Source organism: Oncorhynchus nerka, linkage group LG16 (assembly GCF_034236695.1).
Source record: "Oncorhynchus nerka isolate Pitt River linkage group LG16, Oner_Uvic_2.0, whole genome shotgun sequence".
Taxonomy (NCBI): Eukaryota; Metazoa; Chordata; class Actinopteri; order Salmoniformes; family Salmonidae; genus Oncorhynchus; species Oncorhynchus nerka.
Window position 1 is genome coordinate 31,918,104 of NC_088411.1, and position 18,173 is coordinate 31,936,276.

An 18,173-nucleotide genomic window follows, 5' to 3' on the forward strand; every position below is an offset into this window, starting at 1 on the left:
CTCTGGTGTGTGTTTTTCCCTTCTCTCTCTGGTGTGTGTTTTTCCCTTCTCTCTCTGGTGTGTGTTTTTCCCCTCACTCTCATCTCTCTGGTGTGTGTTTTTCCCCTCTCATCTCTCATCTCTCTGGTGTGTGTTTTTCCCCTCTCTCATCTCTCTGGTGTGTGTTTTTCCCCTCTCATCTCTCTGGTGTGTGTTTTTCCCCTCTCATCTCTCTGGTGTGTGTTTTTCCTCTCTATCTGGTGTGTGTTTTTTCCCCTCATCTCTCATCTCTCTGGTTTGTGTTTTTCCCCTCTCATCTCTCATCTCTCTGGTGTGTGTTTTCCCCTCTCATCTCTCATCTCTCTGGTGTGTGTTTTCCCCTCTCATCTCTCATCTCTCTGGTGTGTGTTTTCCTTCTCTCTCTGGTGTGTGTTTTCCCCCTCTCATCTCTCTGGTGTGTGTTTTCCCTTCTATATCTGGTGTGTGTTTTCCCCTCTCTCTCATCTCTCTGGTGTGTGTTTTCCCCTCTCATCTCTCTCTCTCTGGTGTGTGCTTTTTCCCCTCTCATCTCTCTGGTGTGTGTTTTCCCCCTCTCTCTCTCGCTGGTGTGTGTTTTTCCTCTCTATCTGGTGTGTGCTTTTCCCCCTCTCATCTCTCTGGTGTGTGTTTTCCCCCTCTCTCTCTCGCTGGTGTGTGTTTTTCCTCTCTATCTGGTGTGTGTTTTTCCCCTCTCATCTCTCTGGTGTGTGTTTTTCCCCTCTCTCTCATCTCTCTGGTGTGTGTTTTTCCCCTCTCATCTCTCTGTTGTGTGTTTTTCCCTTCTCTCTCTGGTGTGTGTTTTTCCTCTCATCTCTCATCTCTCTGGTGTGTGTTTTCCCCCTCTCATCTCTCATCTCTCTGGTGTGTGTTTTTCCCCTCTCATCTCTCATCTCTCTGGTGTGTGTTTTTCCCCTCTCATCTCTCATCTCTCTGGTGTGTGTTTTTCCCCTCTCTCATCTCTCTGGTGTGTGTTTTTCCCCTCTCATCTTTCATCTCTCTGGTGTGTGTTTTTCCCCTCTCATCTCTCATCTCTCTGGTGTGTGTTTTTCCCCTCTCTCATCTCTCTGGTGTGTGTTTTCCCCCTCTCATCTCTCTGGTGTGTGTTTTTCCCCTCTCATCTCTCTGGTGTGTGTTTTTCCTCTCTATCTGGTGTGTGTTTTTCCCCTCTCATCTCTCTGGTGTGTGTTTTTCCTCTCTATCTGGTGTGTGTTTTTCCCCTCTCATCTCTCTGGTGTGTGTTTTTCCTCTCTATCTGGTGTGTGTTTTTCCCCTCTCTCATCTCTCTGGTGTGTGTTTTTCCCCTCTCATCTCTCTGGTGTGTGTTTTTCCCCTCTCATCTCTCTGGTGTGTGTTTTTCCTCTCTATCTGGTGTGTGTTTTTCCCCTCATCTCTCATCTCTCTGGTGTGTGTTTTTCCCCTCTCATCTCTCATCTCTCTGGTGTGTGTTTTTCCCCTCTCATCTCTCTGGTGTGTGTTTTTCCCCTCTCATCTCTCATCTCTCTGGTGTGTGTTTTTCCCCTCTCATCTCTCTGGTGTGTGTTTTTCCCCTCTCATCTCTCATCTCTCTGGTGTGTGTTTTTCGCTTCTCTCTCTGGTGTGTGTTTTTCCCCCTCTCATCTCTCTGGTGTGTGTTTTTCCCTTCTATATCTGGTGTGTGTTTTCCCCCTCTCTCTCATCTCTCTGGTGTGTGCTTTTTCCCCTCTCATCTCTCTGGTGTGTGTTTTTCCCCTCTCTCTACCATCTCATTATAAGTGCATCCGCACTTCGGTCTGCACTTCGGTCTGCAGGTAGTATAACTTTTCATTACATTTCATTATAGTACAACGGTTTGATTTGTCTAATCTTAGCAATTTCTTCTTAGCTAGCTACATAGCCGTCTTTGTATCAAAGATAATTGCGTAATTATCGTATTTCGTCGTCCTAACGTATCTGCCCAGCAGCTAGCCAGCTAGCTAACGCCCACCGTCTACATAGCTAGCTACATAGCCGTCTCTGTATCAAAGATAATTGTGTAGATAATTGTGTAGTCTAGAGCGATTTTCTAGGTTACCTAGCCAGCTATTGTCGTTCTTTTAACGCAACGTAACGTAATCAACAACGCAGCCACTGCCAGCTAGCCTACAAAGTCAACAACGCAGCCACTGCCACCTAGCCTACTTCAGCAGTACTGTATCATTTTTAATCATTTTAGTCAATAAGATTCTTGCTACGTAAGCTCAACTTTCTGAACATTCGAGACGTGTAGTCCACTTGTCATTCCAATCTCCTTTGCATTAGCGTAGCCTCTTCTGTAGCCTGTCAACTATGTGTCTGTCTATCCCTGTTCTCTCCTCTCTGCACAGACCATACAAACGCTCCACACCGCGTGGCCGCGGCCACCCTAATCTGGTGGTCCCAGCGCGCACGACCCACGTGGAGTTCCAGGTCTCCGGTAGCCTCTGGAACTGCCGATCTGCGGCCAACAAGGCAGAGTTCATCTCAGCCTATGCCTCCCTCCAGTCCCTCGACTTCTTGGCACTGACGGAAACATGGATCACCACAGATAACACTGCTACTCCTACTGCTCTCTCTTCGTCCGCCCACGTGTTCTCGCACACCCCGAGAGCTTCTGGTCAGCGGGGTGGTGGCACCGGGATCCTCATCTCTCCCAAGTGGTCATTCTCTCTTTCTCCCCTTACCCATCTGTCTATCGCCTCCCTTGAATTCCATGCTGTCACAGTTACCAGCCCTTTCAAGCTTAATATCCTTATCATTTATCGCCCTCCAGGTTCCCTCGGAGAGTTCATCAATGAGCTTGATGCCTTGATAAGCTCCTTTCCTGAAGACGGCTCACCTCTCACAGTTCTGGGCGACTTTAACCTCCCCACGTCTACCTTTGACTCATTCCTCTCTGCCTCCTTCTTTCCACTCCTCTCCTCTTTTGACCTCTCCCTCTCACCTTCCCCCCCTACTCACAAGGCAGGCAATACGCTCGACCTCATCTTTACTAGATGCTGTTCTTCCACTAACCTCATTGCAACTCCCTCCAAGTCTCCGACCACTACCTTGTATCCTTTTCCCTCTCGCTCTCATCCAACACTTCCCACACTGCCCCTACTCGGATGGTATCGCGCCGTCCCAACCTTCGCTCTCTCTCCCCCGCTACTCTCTCCTCTTCCATCCTATCATCTCTTCCCTCTGCTCAAACCTTCTCCAACCTATCTCCTGATTCTGCCTCCTCAACCCTCCTCTCCTCTCTTTCTGCATCCTTTGACTCTCTATGTCCCCTATCCTCCAGGCCGGCTCGGTCCTCCCCTCCCGCTCCGTGGCTCGACGACTCATTGCGAGCTCACAGAACAGGGCTCCGGGCAGCCGAGCGGAAATGGAGGAAAACTCGCCTCCCTGCGGACCTGGCATCCTTTCACTCCCTCCTCTCTACATTTTCCTCTTCTGTCGCTGCTGCTAAAGCCACTTTCTACCACTCTAAATTCCAAGCATCTGCCTCTAACCCTAGGAAGCTCTTTGCCACCTTCTCCTCCCTCCTGAATCCCCCCCCCTCCTCCCTCTCTGCAGATGACTTCGTCAACCATTTTGAAAAGAAGGTCGACGACATCCGATCCTCGTTTGCTAAGTCAAACGACACCGCTGGTTCTGCTCACACTGCCCTACCCTGTGCTCTGACCTCTTTCTCCCCTCTCTCTCCAGATGAAATCTCGCGTCTTGTGACGGCTGGCCGCCCAACAACCTGCCCGCTTGACCCTATCCCCTCCTCTCTTCTCCAGACCATTTCCGGAGACCTTCTCCCTTACCTCACCTCGCTCATCAACTCATCCCTGACCGCTGGCTACGTCCCTTCCGTCTTCAAGAGAGCGAGAGTTGCACCCCTTCTGAAAAAACCTACACTCGATCCCTCCGATGTCAACAACTACAGACCAGTATCCCTTCTTTCTTTTCTCTCCAAAACCCTTGAACGTGCCGCCCTTGGCCAGCTCTCCCGCTATCTCTCTCAGAATGACCTTCTTGATCCAAATCAGTCAGGTTTCAAGACTAGTCATTCAACTGAGACTGCTCTTCTCTGTATCACGGAGGCGCTCCGCACTGCTAAAGCTAACTCTCTCTTCTCTGCTCTCATCCTTCTAGACCTATCGGCTGCCTTCGATACTGTGAACCATCAGATCCTCCTCTCCGAGTTGGGCATCTCCGGCGCGGCCCACGCTTGGATTGCGTCCTACCTGACAGGTCGCTCCTACCAGGTGGCGTGGCGAGAATCCGTCTCCTCACCACGTGCTCTCACCACTGGTGTCCCCCAGGGCTCTGTTCTAGGCCCTCTCCTATTCTCGCTATACACCAAGTCACTTGGCTCTGTCATAACCTCACATGGTCTCTCCTATCATTGCTATGCAGACGACACACAATTAATCTTCTCCTTTCCCCCTTCTGATGACCAGGTGGCGAATCGCATCTCTGCATGTCTGGCAGACATATCAGTGTGGATGACGTATCACCACCTCAAGCTGAACCTCGGCAAGACGGAGCTGCTCTTCCTCCCGGGGAAGGACTGCCCGTTCCATGATCTCGCCATCACGGTTGACAACTCCACTGTGTCCTCCTCCCAGAGTGCTAAGAACCTTGGCGTGATCCTGGACAACACCCTGTCGTTCTCAACTAACATCAAGGCGGTGGCCCGTTCCTGTAGGTTCATGCTCTACAACATCCGCAGAGTACGACCCTGCCTCACACAGGAAGCGGCGCAGGTCCTAATCCAGGCACTTGTCATCTCCCGTCTGGATTACTGCAACTCGCTGTTGGCTGGGCTCCCTGCCTGTGCCATTAAACCCCTTCAACTCATCCAGAACGCCGCAGCCCGTCTGGTGTTCAACCTTCCCAAGTTCTCTCACGTCACCCCGCTCCTCCGCTCTCTCCACTGGCTTCCAGTTGAAGATCGCATCCGCTACAAGACCATGGTGCTTGCCTACGGAGCTGTGAGGGGAACGGCACCTCAGTACCTCCAGGCTCTGATCAGGCCCTACACCCAAACAAGGTCACTGCGTTCATCCACCTCTGGCCTGCTCGCCTCCCTACCACTGAGGAAGTACAGTTCCCGCTCAGCCCAGTCAAAACTGTTCGCTGCTCTGGCCCCCCAATGGTGGAACAAACTCCCTCACGACGCCAGGACAGCGGAGTCAATCACCACCTTCCGGAGACACCTGAAACCCCACCTCTTTAAGGAATACCTAGGATAGGATAAAGTAATCCTTCTCACCCCCCCTTAAAAGATTTAGATGCACTATTGTAAAGTGGCTGCTCCACTGGATGTCATAAGGTGAATGCACCAATTTGTAAGTCGCTCTGGATAAGAGCGTCTGCTAAATGACTTAAATGTAAATGTAAATCTCTCATTCCCTCAGCTCCTCTCCAGACCAGTTCAGGACCCAGGTCAGTTCCCAGCTGTTCCAGAGAGCCTACTGCTCCTCCCCCTGTCCTCCCCAGGTGACCCGCTGGCTCTTCCAGGTACTACTCTACACCCCCTTTTACCTGTGCTAGACTAATCAGATTGATTGATTGATTTGTTTGTATAATTGCTTAATTTTAATTGATCAATGTATTAATGTCTCTCTCTTTGGTGGTTTGCAACTCTTTTTTTGTGGGGAGGACTAACATTTTCTCTTTATTTAACTAGGCAAGTCAGTTAAGAACAAATTCTTATTTTCAATGACGGCCTAGGAACGGTGGGTGAACTGCCTTGTTCAGGGGCAGAACGACAGATTTATACCTTGTCAGCTCGGGGTTTGAACTTGCAACCTTCCGGTTACTAGTCCAACGCTCTAACCACTAGGCTACCCTGCCGCCCCGGGGGAGGACTAACGAGGGGGGGGACTAAACATAGGGGGAGGACTAACGAGGGGGTACTAAATTGTTTTTAATCAAATGGGGATGGCTCATTAGAGACAGACAAAACGTCAGCCTCTCTCTTTCTCTCTCCCTCCCTCCTGTAGATGATGTCAGTCCACTCAGACAGGCTGACCTGTCATCAGGTACTAAAGGCCCTTGGAGATATTGCCTGCTCCGCTGCTGAACACATGGTGCTGAATAAGAGTGAGAGGTTTGAGGTGTGGGTGCCCAGTATTGGAGACATGACCCTGGTCTTCATGAACATGGGGGTTCCCTTTGTCACTCTTTTCCCCCTGGAGAACCTACAACCCCCCTTCACTGAGGGAGACCTGATGTAAGTATGTGTGTGTGTCAATAACTACTTTGTTCATACAATTTTTCTGATAGACAGATAATAACTACCTGTGTGTATGTAGAGAGGGCCTCCAGATCAGCACAGAGAGCCTGTCCAGCAAGAAGGAGATCAGAACTTTCCCTGAACACAACTTTGACAATGTCGTCAAGTACATGTGTCATTGTACGTCGTTGTGCCCGCGGGTCTACAGTGACGGAGAACTGTTGTTACTCCTGACGGTGGTGAGCAGAGTGGGCCTGGACACGCAGCTCGCCCTCCAGCCCACTGAGCACCTCCGCTCCCTACTGCACAACCTGGTCAACAGCATAAGGGACTTGGACATCATGGTCAGTCAACTGTTTTATTTCTTTCATCTTCTGTGGCTTCTGCGTGGTGCCGTAGAAACATGTGTACATGTGCAACCCCAATGGTTGTGGGTTCAATCCCCGCCTCAGTGTTTCTGACTTCATCTCCTACTTGCTTGTCTCTCCCATCCAGTTATTTGCTGTCTAAATAAGCCCAGGGCGAAGGGAGTGTTCACGCTTGCACATTGTAAAGTGGACTAGCACCATCCTTAGCCCAGGGCTAGCTGGCCCTGCTCCGGAGCAGAGTTAGCACTGACTTGTTTTAAATTACGGTCCCAAAATAGCCCGTTTGAAACAGGGTCAAGACTTTTCTAGGTCCAATCACAAAAGCTGCACTTTCATTGAATCTACATATGCTCATGACTAGTGATGTAACGGACTGTAGTTGATCCGTACGGATCACCCCCCACGGCTCAGCACGCATGTGAACCGCAGATCAATTGCAGAGTTTAACCATCATAGTGTGATTTTACTGCTACTGTTACTTTTTAAAGTAATTCCCTACGTCTCCATGCAAAGTTGCAGTGAAAAGATGCTGTGTTTTGCTCTGAAGCCTGATTGAATCATTTTTTTAAAAGCTGTTTTGTTTACTGTTCACGTGAACATGTTGAATCCAAACGTATCAATCCTGGATGCTCGTGTTTCAAAAAGCAAAGAAGACTAAAGAGCAGTGACAGCCATGGCTGGCGGAGGAGCTGAAGAACAGGAAAAGCCTCCCGCTTCATTTAAGTCTCATGGATGGGAGCATTTAGGCTTCCCTGTCAAATATGAAGATGGAAGAAGGGTGGTGGACAACACCATTACGGTGTGTTGGCTAGAGGTCGACCGATTATGATTTTTCAACCCCGATACCGATTAATCGGACGATTTTTATATATATATTTGTAATAATGACAATTACAACAATACTGAATGAACACTTTTATTTTAACTTAATATAATACATAAATAAAAACAATTTAGTTTAAATAATGCAAAAACAGTGTTGGAGAAGAAAGTAAATGTACAATATGTGCCATGTAAAAAAGCTAAAGTTTAAGTTCCTTGCTCAGAACATGAGAACATATGAAAGCTGGTGGTTCCTTTTAACATGAGTCTTCGATATTCCCAATTAATACGTTTTAGGTTGTAGTTATTATAGTATTTATAGGACTATTTCTCTCTACCATTTTGTATTTCAGATACCTTTGACTATTGGATGTTCTAATCGGTACTTTAGTATTGCCAGCCTAATCTCGGGAGTTGATAGGCTTGAAGTCATAAACAGAGCTGTGCTTCAAGCATTGCGAAGAGCTGCTGGCAAAGCAGGAAAGTTCTGTTTGAAAGAATGCTTACTGCTGCTGCCTACCACCGCTCAGCCAGACTGCTCTATACTATAATATAATAAAACACAGAAATACGAGCCTTTGGTCATTAATATGGTCGAATCCGGAAACTGTCATTTAGAAAACAAAACGTTTATTCTTTCAGTGAAATACGGAACCACATCCATAAGTCTAAATATTGCTGTTACATTGCGCAACCTTCAACGTTATGTCATAATTATGTAAAATTCTGGCAAATTTTCTTCACACAGTTTGAGCCAGGCGGCCCAAACTGCTGCATATACCCTGACTCTGCTTGTACTGAACGCAAGAGAAGTGACACAATTTCCCTCGTTAATATTGCCTGCTAACATGAATTTTTTTGAACTAAATATGCAGGTTAAAAAAATATATACTTGTGTATTGATTTTACATTGGTGCCACGACAGTGCTTTTTTCACGAATGCGCTTGTTAAATCATCACCCGTTTGACAAAGTAGGCTGTGATTCGATGATAAATTAACAGGCACTGCATTTATTTCTTTATTTAACTAGGCAAGTCAGTTAAGAACAAATTCTTATTTTCAATGACGACCTGATGGGTTAACTGCCTGTTCAGGGGCAGAACAACAGATTTGTACCTTGTCAGCTCGGGGATTTGAACTTGCAACCTTTCAGTTACTAGTCCAACGCTCTAACCACTAGGCTACCCTGCCGCCCCAATGATGAATAATGAATAATGATGAGTGAGAAAGTTACAGATGCACAAAAATCATCCCCCCAAGACATGCTAACCTCTCTCCATTTCAAGAACAGGAGAGATTAGCATTTTATGTCATACCTCCAAGACATGCTAACCTCTCTCCATTACAAGAACAGGAGAGATTAGCATTTTATATCATACAGATGCACAAAAATCATCCCCCACAAGACATGCTAACCTCTCTCCATTTCAAGAACAGGAGAGATTAGCATTTTATGTCATACCTCCAAGACATGCTAACCTCTCTCCATTACAAGAACAGGAGAGATTAGCATTTTATATCATACCTCCAAGACATGCTAACCTCTCACCATTACAAGAACAGGAGAGATTAGCATTTTATATCATACCTCCAAGACATGCTAACCTCTCACCATTACAAGAACAGGAGAGATTAGCATTTTATATCATACCTCCAAGACATGCTAACCTCTCACCATTACAAGAACAGGAGAGGTCAACATTGTATATCATACCTCCAAGACATGCTAACCTCTCACCATTACAAGAACAGGAGAGGTTAGCATTTTATATCATACCTTCAAGACATGCTAACCTCTCACCATTACAAGAACAGGAGAGGTTAGCATTTTATATCATACCTCCAAGACATGCTAACCTCTCACCATTACAAGAACAGGAGAGATTAGCATTTTATATCATACCTCCAAGACATGCTAACCTCTCACCATTACAAGAACAGGAGAGATTAGCATTTCTTAGGGGGTATGATGTTTGTGCCTCTGTAACTTTGTATCATTTCAAATCCAAAGTGCTGTAGACCAGAGCCAAAACCCCCAAAAATGTGTCACCAACCAGGCTTCCAGCCAACCATTTCATGCAGATGAATTACCTGACGCATGAAAAAAGTCCATCACGACTGGGCTGATGGAAACATGAAATGCCGGTACAATTGTATAAATGCCAACAGACAATTTCTTTGTTCGACATGGTGGGATCTTTTTAAGTCTAAAATAAATGATGTGAGAAATGGCAGTGGAAATGCCTTTATTAGCAAATATTAATATAACCATCATTTTCAAGTCAACTTGGAGTCACGCGATGTTGTGTGGTCCTCCCACTACCAATCTGTAAACCATGCTGTATATTAGGCTACAGATTAACTAAATTAGGAGGTGAAAGTGCAAGATGATGAGCTTGATGCTCTTTTCCAATGAATATCGAGGGTCTTATTCTGGTGACATGATAATCAATGCTTGGCTGCCGTTTGACAAATACAAAAAATATCACACTTCTCCATAATAATCTCATAATGTCTACCAGCACTGTATCTGCGAGATGTTGGTTAATGTGCATGTGCCTAGACTAGAGTGGGCACATTTGCAATATAACGCAACAATTTTTGTTACAAAACCATCAGTAAAGTTGAAAATGCGATGGAAACTCATTTGTTTATTTTATATACAAATAAAATGTTACTTTTACCCCTTTTTTTCTCAATTTCGTGGGATCAAATTGGTATTTACAGTCTCATTGCTGCAACTCCCATACGAACTCGGGAGAGGCGAAGCTCGAGAGCCATGTGTCCTCCGAAACATGACCCTGCTAAGCCGCACTGTTTCTGGACACACTGCTTGCTTAACCTGGAAACCAGCTGCACCAATGTGTCAGAGGAAATACTGCGATGCAAGTGCCTTAGACTGCTGCGCCACTCGGAAGGCCCCATGGAAACCCATTTAACTTGTAATTTAACTGCAAACGTTATTTTTATGTGCACTACATCATCGCGCACAGCCTTTTATCCGCAAAAGGTTAGTTTGATGGAAACACATCTCTGGTGGAAAATGAGCATGTTATTCTATGCAGACTTTTTAAAAATATTCCCATGAAGATCTGTCACAAATTGGATGGAAACCTAGCTACTGTCCCAATACTTTTGGAGCTCACTGTATGTAGACACTGGTATGGTGCTGGAGATGAATGAATGCTTGTCACCATTTCTTTATTTTGCTAGTTTGAACTTTATTTCTTTCCTTTCCTAGGTAAACTCATCTCACTGTGTTGTGTGTCTATTTCTCCTGTCTGATTGTTGATGTTGATCGATCTCCTGTCCTGTTCTGTAGCTACCCAGGATCTGCATGTCGTTGATTGCCCTGACTGAGGACCACCACAACCTGCGCTGGCTGGTTGAGCTCCTGCCAGACAGCATGCGCGGCAAGCAACTCAGGAGACACCTCAGTGTGTCGGCCATCTCCAAGCTGCTAAACAACAGATGCACTTACATTCCCTCCAACACAGAGTTCCAGCTGTCAGACCTGCGTCCCTACCTCTCCCAAATGCGGCCCTCCTCACTCCTCCGGGGGCTGGCCACCTCATGCTACAGGAGGAGTCACCACCCACACAGAGAGCGGGAGGAAGAGGAGGACTGTGCCTCCCTGGACCAGCAGGTCAACAAAGGGTTATTTACCAGGGTGTCTATAAGGGTATTTTTGCAACAGAATTTGTTTTGCAACAAAATATGAGTTTCTTATTGGACAAGAGCAGCAGCGAGTACCTCCCAGGTTTGTTTGCGTCTGGTTCAAAGTGACTACACTTGTTGTCCGGTTAAATCAGGAGAACTGGGGTTGTGTTCATTAGGTCACACAACCGACAGTGGTTTGCAAGGGAAGTGTATATACAGTTGAAGTAGGAAGTTTACATACACTTAGACCTGAGTCATTATAACTCGTTTTTCAACCACTCCACAAAAGTCTTGTTAGCAAACTATAGTTTTGGCAAGTCGGTTTTCCAACAATTGTTTACAGACAGATTATTTCACTTATAATTCACTGTATCACAATTCCAGTGGGTCAGAAGTTTACATACATTAAGTTGACTGTGCCTTTAAACAGCATGAAAGATTCCAGAAAATTATGTAATGGCTTCAGAAGCTTCTGATAGGCTAATTGACATCATTTGATGAATGAAGCGTGTGCGAAGAACTGAAAAAGCGTGTGCGAGCAAGGAAGCCTACAAACCTGACTCAGTTACACCAGCTCTGTCAGGAGGAATGGGCCAAATTCACCCAACTTATTGTGGGAAGCTTGTGGGAGGCTACCAAAACGTTTGACCCGAGTTCCAACAATTTAAAGGCAATGCTACCACATACTAATTGAGTGTATGTAAACTTCTGACCCTCTGGGAATGTGATGAAAGAAATAAAAGCTGAAATAAGTCATTCTCTCTACTATTATTCTGACATTTCACTTTCTTAAAAATAAAGTGGTGATCTTTACTAACCTAAGACAAGTAATTTTTACTTGGATTAAATGTCAGGAATTGTGAAATACTGGGTTTAAATGCATTTGGCTAAGGTGTATGTGAACTTCTGACTTCAGCTGTGTGTATATACATGTAAATGTGTGTGTGTGTGGATATATATATATATATATGACCAATTGTCAAAGTCATCCCTGTTTTCTTCCGGTTGGTGTCTAATGAACACTGTTGTTTTCAGGCCTACTACCTATGCTACAGCCTCCTGGCCTTGGCCAACGAAGCCACCAACTTTGAGTTCTTCCCTTCAGAGCAAAAGAACCAGTTGTTGTTGCTAAGTGCTGAGCTGGAGAAACACATCAAAAGTGACATCAGGGAGAGTGAGAAGATGCTTTACAGGAGCAGGGTATGTAGTTACTTCTTCCATATAGACAACATTTCTATGGGAACTGTAACCCACATTAATGCATTAGTGATATGTTCTCTCTAGTTAAACAGCTCTTAACCCCCCTCATTCTCTCCCTCTTTCTTCTCTTCTTCCTCTCTCTCCGCACTCTTCCTCATCCATCCCACCTCTCGCTCTCTCTTCCTCATCGCTCACTCTTTCTCCCTCCAGGTAAAGGACCTTGTTGCCAGGATCTACACCAAGTGGGACGTGCTGGTCCAGAGAACCAGGCCTCTCCAGGTAGACATGCATAGAGAGATACAGTACAGCTATAGTACATAAAGCCATAGCTAGAAGTGTGTGTGTAGATAAACCCTGGAATCAATCTTTATTTATTTTGACTATTTTCTACATTGTAGAATAATAGTGAAGACATCAAAACTATGAAATAACACATGGAATCATGTAGTAACCAACAGTGTTAAACAAATCAAAACATATTTAACATTTTAGATTCTTTGAAATAGCCACCTTTTGCCTTGACAGCTTTGCACACTTGACATTCTCTCAACCAGCTTCATGGGGTAGTCACCTGGAATACATTTCAATTAACAGGTGTGCCTTGTTAATTTGTGGAATATCTTTCCTTAATGTGGTTTAGCCAATCCGTTGTGTTGTGACAAGGTAGGGGGGTATACAGAAGATAGCCCTATTTGGTAAAAGACCAAGTCCAAAAACAGCTCAAAGAAGCAAAGAGAAATGACAGTCCATCGTTACTTTAAGACATGGTCAGTCAAACCAGAACATTTCAAGAATTTAAAGTTTCTTCAAGTGCAATCACAAAAACCATCAAGCGCTATGATGAAACTTGACCTCATGAGGACCGCTACAGGAATGGAAGACCCAGAGTTACCTCTGCTCCAGAGGATAAGTTCATTAGAGTTACCAGCCTCAGAAATTGCAGCCCAAATAAATGCTTCAGAGTTCAAGTAACAGACACATCTCAACATCAACTGTTCAGAGGAGACTGTGTGAATCAGGCCTTCATGGTTGAATTTCTGCAAGAGGAAACACTACTAAAGGACACCAATAAGAAGAACATACTTGCTTGGGCCAAGAAACACGAGCAATGGACATTAGACTGGTGGAAATCTGTCCTTTGGTCTGATGAGTCCAAATTTGAGATTTTTGGTTCCAACCAAGTAGATGAACGGATTATCTCCGCATGTGTGGTTCCCACATTGAAGCATGGAGAAGGAGGTGTGGGGATGCTTTGCTGGTGACACTGTCAGTGATTTATTTAGAATCCAAGGCACACTTAACCAGTATGGCTACCACAGCATTCTGCAGCGATATGCCATCCCATCTGGTTTGGGCTTAGTGGGACTATCATTTGTTTTTCAACAGGACAATGACCCAAAACACACCTCCAGGCTGTGTAAGGGCTATTTGACCAAGAAGGAGAGTGATGGAGTGCTGCATCAGATGACCTGGCTTACACAATCACCCAACCTCAACACAATTGAGATGGTTTGGGATGAGTTGGACCGCAGAGTAAAGAAAAAGGAGCCAGCAAGTGCTCAGCATATGTGGGAACTCCTTCAAGACTGTTGGAAAAGCATTCCTCATGAAGCTGGTTGAGAGAATGCCAAGAGTGTGCAAAGCTGTCATCACGGCAAATGGTCGCTACTTTGAAGAATCTAAAATATATTTATTTGTTTAACACTTTTTTTTGGTTACTACATGATTCCATATGTGTTATTTCATAGTTTTGATATCTTCACTATTATTCTACAATGTAGAAAATAGTTAAATAAAGAGAAACCCTTGAATGAGTAGGTGTCCAAACTTATGACTGGTACTGTATGTGTCATGTATTGTCATGTTATGTCTTGTTCCTGTTCTTTCTCTTCACTTCGTTTCCCCCTGCTGGTCGTATTAGGTTACCTTCTCTCCCTTTCCTTCCCCCAGCTGTTCCTCATCTCCTCTAACTACCTCGTTTACTCTCTCCCACCTGTTCCCTTTTTTCCCTCTGATTAGGTCTCTATTTCTCTCTCTGTTTCTGCTTCTGTCTTTGTCAGATTCTCGTTTGCTTCACCCTTGTCCCGTCCTGTCGTAATCTGCCTCTTCATCAGATGCTACGTGTGATCAGGTACCTCTGTCCTCTACAACCCGCGCCTACCCGGAGAGACCAGCAGTCTGTTGCCGCTAACCCTGCTATTCTCCTCTGCTGCTAGAAGGGGACTCTCCTGTAAAGATCAGAGGACTTTATGATTTATTTGTCGCCCTCTCTGCGGGTTGTCTATTTTGTCAACCGATACATCTGAAGAGGATTTATGTCTTCCCTGTGTTTGGACATTAAAAGACTCTGTTTCTGTTAAACCGCTTTTGGGTCCTCTCTCACCTGCATAACAGTATGTGTGTGTGTGTAGTTAGTTAGTTAATTAGTTAGTTAGTTCGGGGAAGTATTCCCAGGGTAACTATAGTATCGCAGAGCTGTGTTTGGACATTAAAAGACTCTGTTTCTGTTAAACCGCTTTTGGGTCCTCTCTCACCTGCATAACAGTATGTGTGTGTGTGTAGTTAGTTAGTTAATTAGTTAGTTAGTTCGGGGAAGTATTCCCAGGGTAACTATAGTATCGCAGAGCTGTGTTTGGACATTAAAAGACTCTGTTTCTGTTAAACCGCTTTTGGGTCCTCTCTCACCTGCATAACAGTATGTGTGTGTGTAGTTAGTTAGTTAATTAGTTAGTTAGTTCGGGGAAGTATTCCCAGGGTAACTATAGTATCGCAGAGCTGTGTTTGGACATTAAAAGACTCTGTTTCTGTTAAACCGCTTTTGGGTCCTCTCTCACCTGCATAACAGTATGTGTGTGTGTAGTTAGTTAGTTAATTAGTTAGTTAGTTCGGGGAAGTATTCCCAGGGTAACTATAGTATCGCAGAGCTGTGTTTGGACATTAAAAGACTCTGTTTCTGTTAAACCGCTTTTGGGTCCTCTCTCACCTGCATAACAGTATGTGTGTGTGTGTAGTTAGTTAGTTAGTTCGGGGAAGTATTCCCAGGGTAACTATAGTATCGCAGAGCTGTGTTTGGACATTAAAAGACTCTGTTTCTGTTAAACCGCTTTTGGGTCCTCTCTCACCTGCATAACAGTATGTGTGTGTGTGTAGTTAGTTAGTTAGTTCGGGGAAGTATTCCCAGGGTAACTATAGTATGTGTGTGTGTAGTTAGTTAGTTAGTTCGGGGAAGTATTCCCAGGGTAACTATAGTATGTGTGTGTGTAGTTAGTTAGTTAGTTCGGGGAAGTATTCCCAGGGTAACTATAGTATGTGTGTGTGTAGTTAGTTAGTTAGTTCGGGGAAGTATTCCCAGGGTAACTATAGTATGTGTGTGTGTAGTTAGTTAGTTAATTAGTTAGTTAGTTCGGGGAAGTATTCCCAGGGTAACTATAGTATGTGTGTGTGTAGTTAGTTAGTTAGTTCGGGGAAGTATTCCCAGGGTAACTATAGTATGTGTGTGTGTAGTTAGTTAGTTAGTTAGTTCGGGGAAGTATTCCCAGGGTAACTATAGTATGTGTGTGTGTAGTTAGTTAGTTAGTTCGGGGAAGTATTCCCAGGGTAACTATAGTATGTGTGTGTGTAGTTAGTTAGTTAGTTAGTTCGGGGAAGTATTCCCAGGGTAACTATAGTATGTGTGTGTGTAGTTAGTTAGTTAGTTAGTTCGGGGAAGTATTCCCAGGGTAACTATAGTATGTGTGTGTGTAGTTAGTTAGTTAATTAGTTAGTTAGTTCGGGGAAGTATTCCCAGGGTAACTATAGTATGTGTGTGTGTAGTTAGTTAGTTAATTAGTTAGTTAGTTCGGGGAAGTATTCCCAGGGTAACTATAGTATGTGTGTGTGTAGTTAGTTAGTTAGTTCGGGGAAGTATTCCCAGGGTAACTATAGTATGTGTGTAGTTAGTTAGTTAGTTAGTTAGTTAGTTCGGGGAAGTATTCCCAGGGTAACTATAGTATGTGTGTGTGTAGTTAGTTAGTTAGTTCGGGGAAGTATTCCCAGGGTAACTATAGTATGTGTGTGTGTAGTTAGTTAGTTAGTTCGGGGAAGTATTCCCAGGGTAACTATAGTATGTAGTTAGTTAGTTAGTTAGTTAGTTAGTTCGGGGAAGTATTCCCAGGGTAACTATAGTATGTGTGTGTGTAGTTAGTTAGTTAGTTCGGGGAAGTATTCCCAGGGTAACTATAGTATGTGTGTAGTTAATTAGTTAGTTAGTTCGGGGAAGTATTCCCAGGGTAACTATAGTATGTGTGTAGTTAGTTAGTTAGTTCGGGGAAGTATTCCCAGGGTAACTATAGTATCGCAGAGCTGTGTTTGGGTTAATGCTGTGTTTATTACTGCAGAGTAAAAGTGTTAGAATAATATTATGTTTATTCCCTACAGGGTAAGCTGTGCTTATGTTTGATAGCAATGTGATATGTTTTATAATGTCTGTATTGCCTCTAGGATAAACTGTATGACTTCTGGCAGCCTCTGCCTGAGGATGCTGTGAGCAGCAGCCAGGAGAGCCAACACTCCTACAGGGAGAGCGACGGGGAGGAAGAGAGAGAGGGGGACAGGGTCGTGGAGGTGGAAGGAGAAGAAGATGAGGGGGATGAGGTGGTGGACGGAGAGGGACAAGACAAGGAGGAGAGGATTGCAGTGTCTTTGTCAATGGAGAATGAGAGCGATGAGAAAGAGAAGACACCAGAAAAGCACTTAGTCATGGAGGAAGCTGAGGAAGAAAAGGACATTCAGGGGGAGGAGGAAGATACATTCCTAAAGATGGAGGAGATGGTGGAACTTACGCTAGAGGATTCAGATGACACAGATGACACTTTCCAGGTTTTTATTTTTTAGAGTTTTTTGAAACAAGTTATTTTTTTCATTTCACTTCAACAATTTGGACTATTTTGTGTATGTCCATTACATGAAATCCAAATTAAAATCAATTTAAATTACAGGTTGTAATGCAACAAAATAGGAAAAATGCCAAGGAGGGTGAATACTTTTGCAAGGCACTGTCAGCCTATCGTTAAGAAAATGTACAACTTCAAAATGGAGATGGCCAGATACAAAGATGAGTCCTCTATGAATTCTACCTATCTCTCCTGTCATCTGTGCTGCAATGTGTGTGTGTGTGTTTGGGTTGTTAAACTCCTGCAAGGTGTGGCTTCTTTCTGCTCGCTCTGTGTTGGGTTTAGGACCGGGTTGCACCTTATTACAAAGGTATTTACAAAAGGAGACAAACAAATCAAATGTGATTGATATCCATGGCTATAAAGACAATAAATAATAGGTGTACAGTTAAAAAATATATATATATTCTTGTTTGCCATTTTATTATTTTCCACAAGGTGGTGCAGATGTTGCATAAAACCAAAAATGTCCTCCACTTAAATACAGGCCCCGACTACACAGACGGCATCTCAGACCGATAAGCAAATGGGCATTGTCTACACATGGAACCCTTTAGTGCAGTTGGAATTAACGTATTCCAAATCCACATTATTCACTCAACAATTTCACTGACCTACTGTATATCATGGTGTGATTTCAATGTTTAGCTTCGTATAACACTGACACAATCCTAGAAATAGTTTTAAATGACAGTATTTTTTTTTCTGATTCTGAATCAGCCAGTGATAGACGAACAAGTAGACTGAGCGATTTCAACTTTTAATTCCAAAAGAGGATTTCACAATGTTGAAAATAGGTTTAAATAAATATATTTTCAGGTGAACGGCATGTTGATGCAGAAATATTTTTGTTAGTAAGATAACTGAAGTATTTTCCAGTAAGCCTTGACTCCATTCTAACCATTTATATGACCTATTTTAATAGTATTTAGCATACATCTAAAGCGCTTTCGTTAACATTGGAA

The 18,173-nt window shown here is 44.2% G+C and overlaps 1 protein-coding gene across 17 annotated transcripts in view; it reads left to right on the forward strand.

Annotated features, from left to right (window-relative positions):
* Window positions 1-18,037, forward strand: part of LOC115117336 (SMC5-SMC6 complex localization factor protein 2-like) — a 49,372-nt gene extending 31,335 nt beyond the window's left edge. For 14 of the 17 annotated variants that reach the window (XM_065002594.1, XM_065002599.1, XM_065002603.1 and 11 more), the window contains 7 exons: window positions 5,406-5,508; window positions 5,994-6,223; window positions 6,306-6,570; window positions 10,740-11,063; window positions 12,113-12,277; window positions 12,488-12,556; window positions 16,757-18,037. In XM_065002594.1, coding sequence (XP_064858666.1) covers window positions 5,406-5,508; window positions 5,994-6,223; window positions 6,306-6,570; window positions 10,740-11,063; window positions 12,113-12,277; window positions 12,488-12,556; window positions 16,757-17,149 — 1,549 coding nt within the window. In that variant the 3' untranslated portion in view covers window positions 17,150-18,037. Of the gene's footprint in view, window positions 1-5,405; window positions 5,509-5,993; window positions 6,224-6,305; window positions 6,571-10,739; window positions 11,064-12,112; window positions 12,278-12,487; window positions 12,557-14,337; window positions 15,378-16,756 lie in introns of those variants that run through there. The other 3 variants (XM_065002605.1, XM_065002606.1, XM_065002608.1) reach the window with 3 other exon arrangements.
* Window positions 18,038-18,173: the final 136 nt, after the last annotated feature.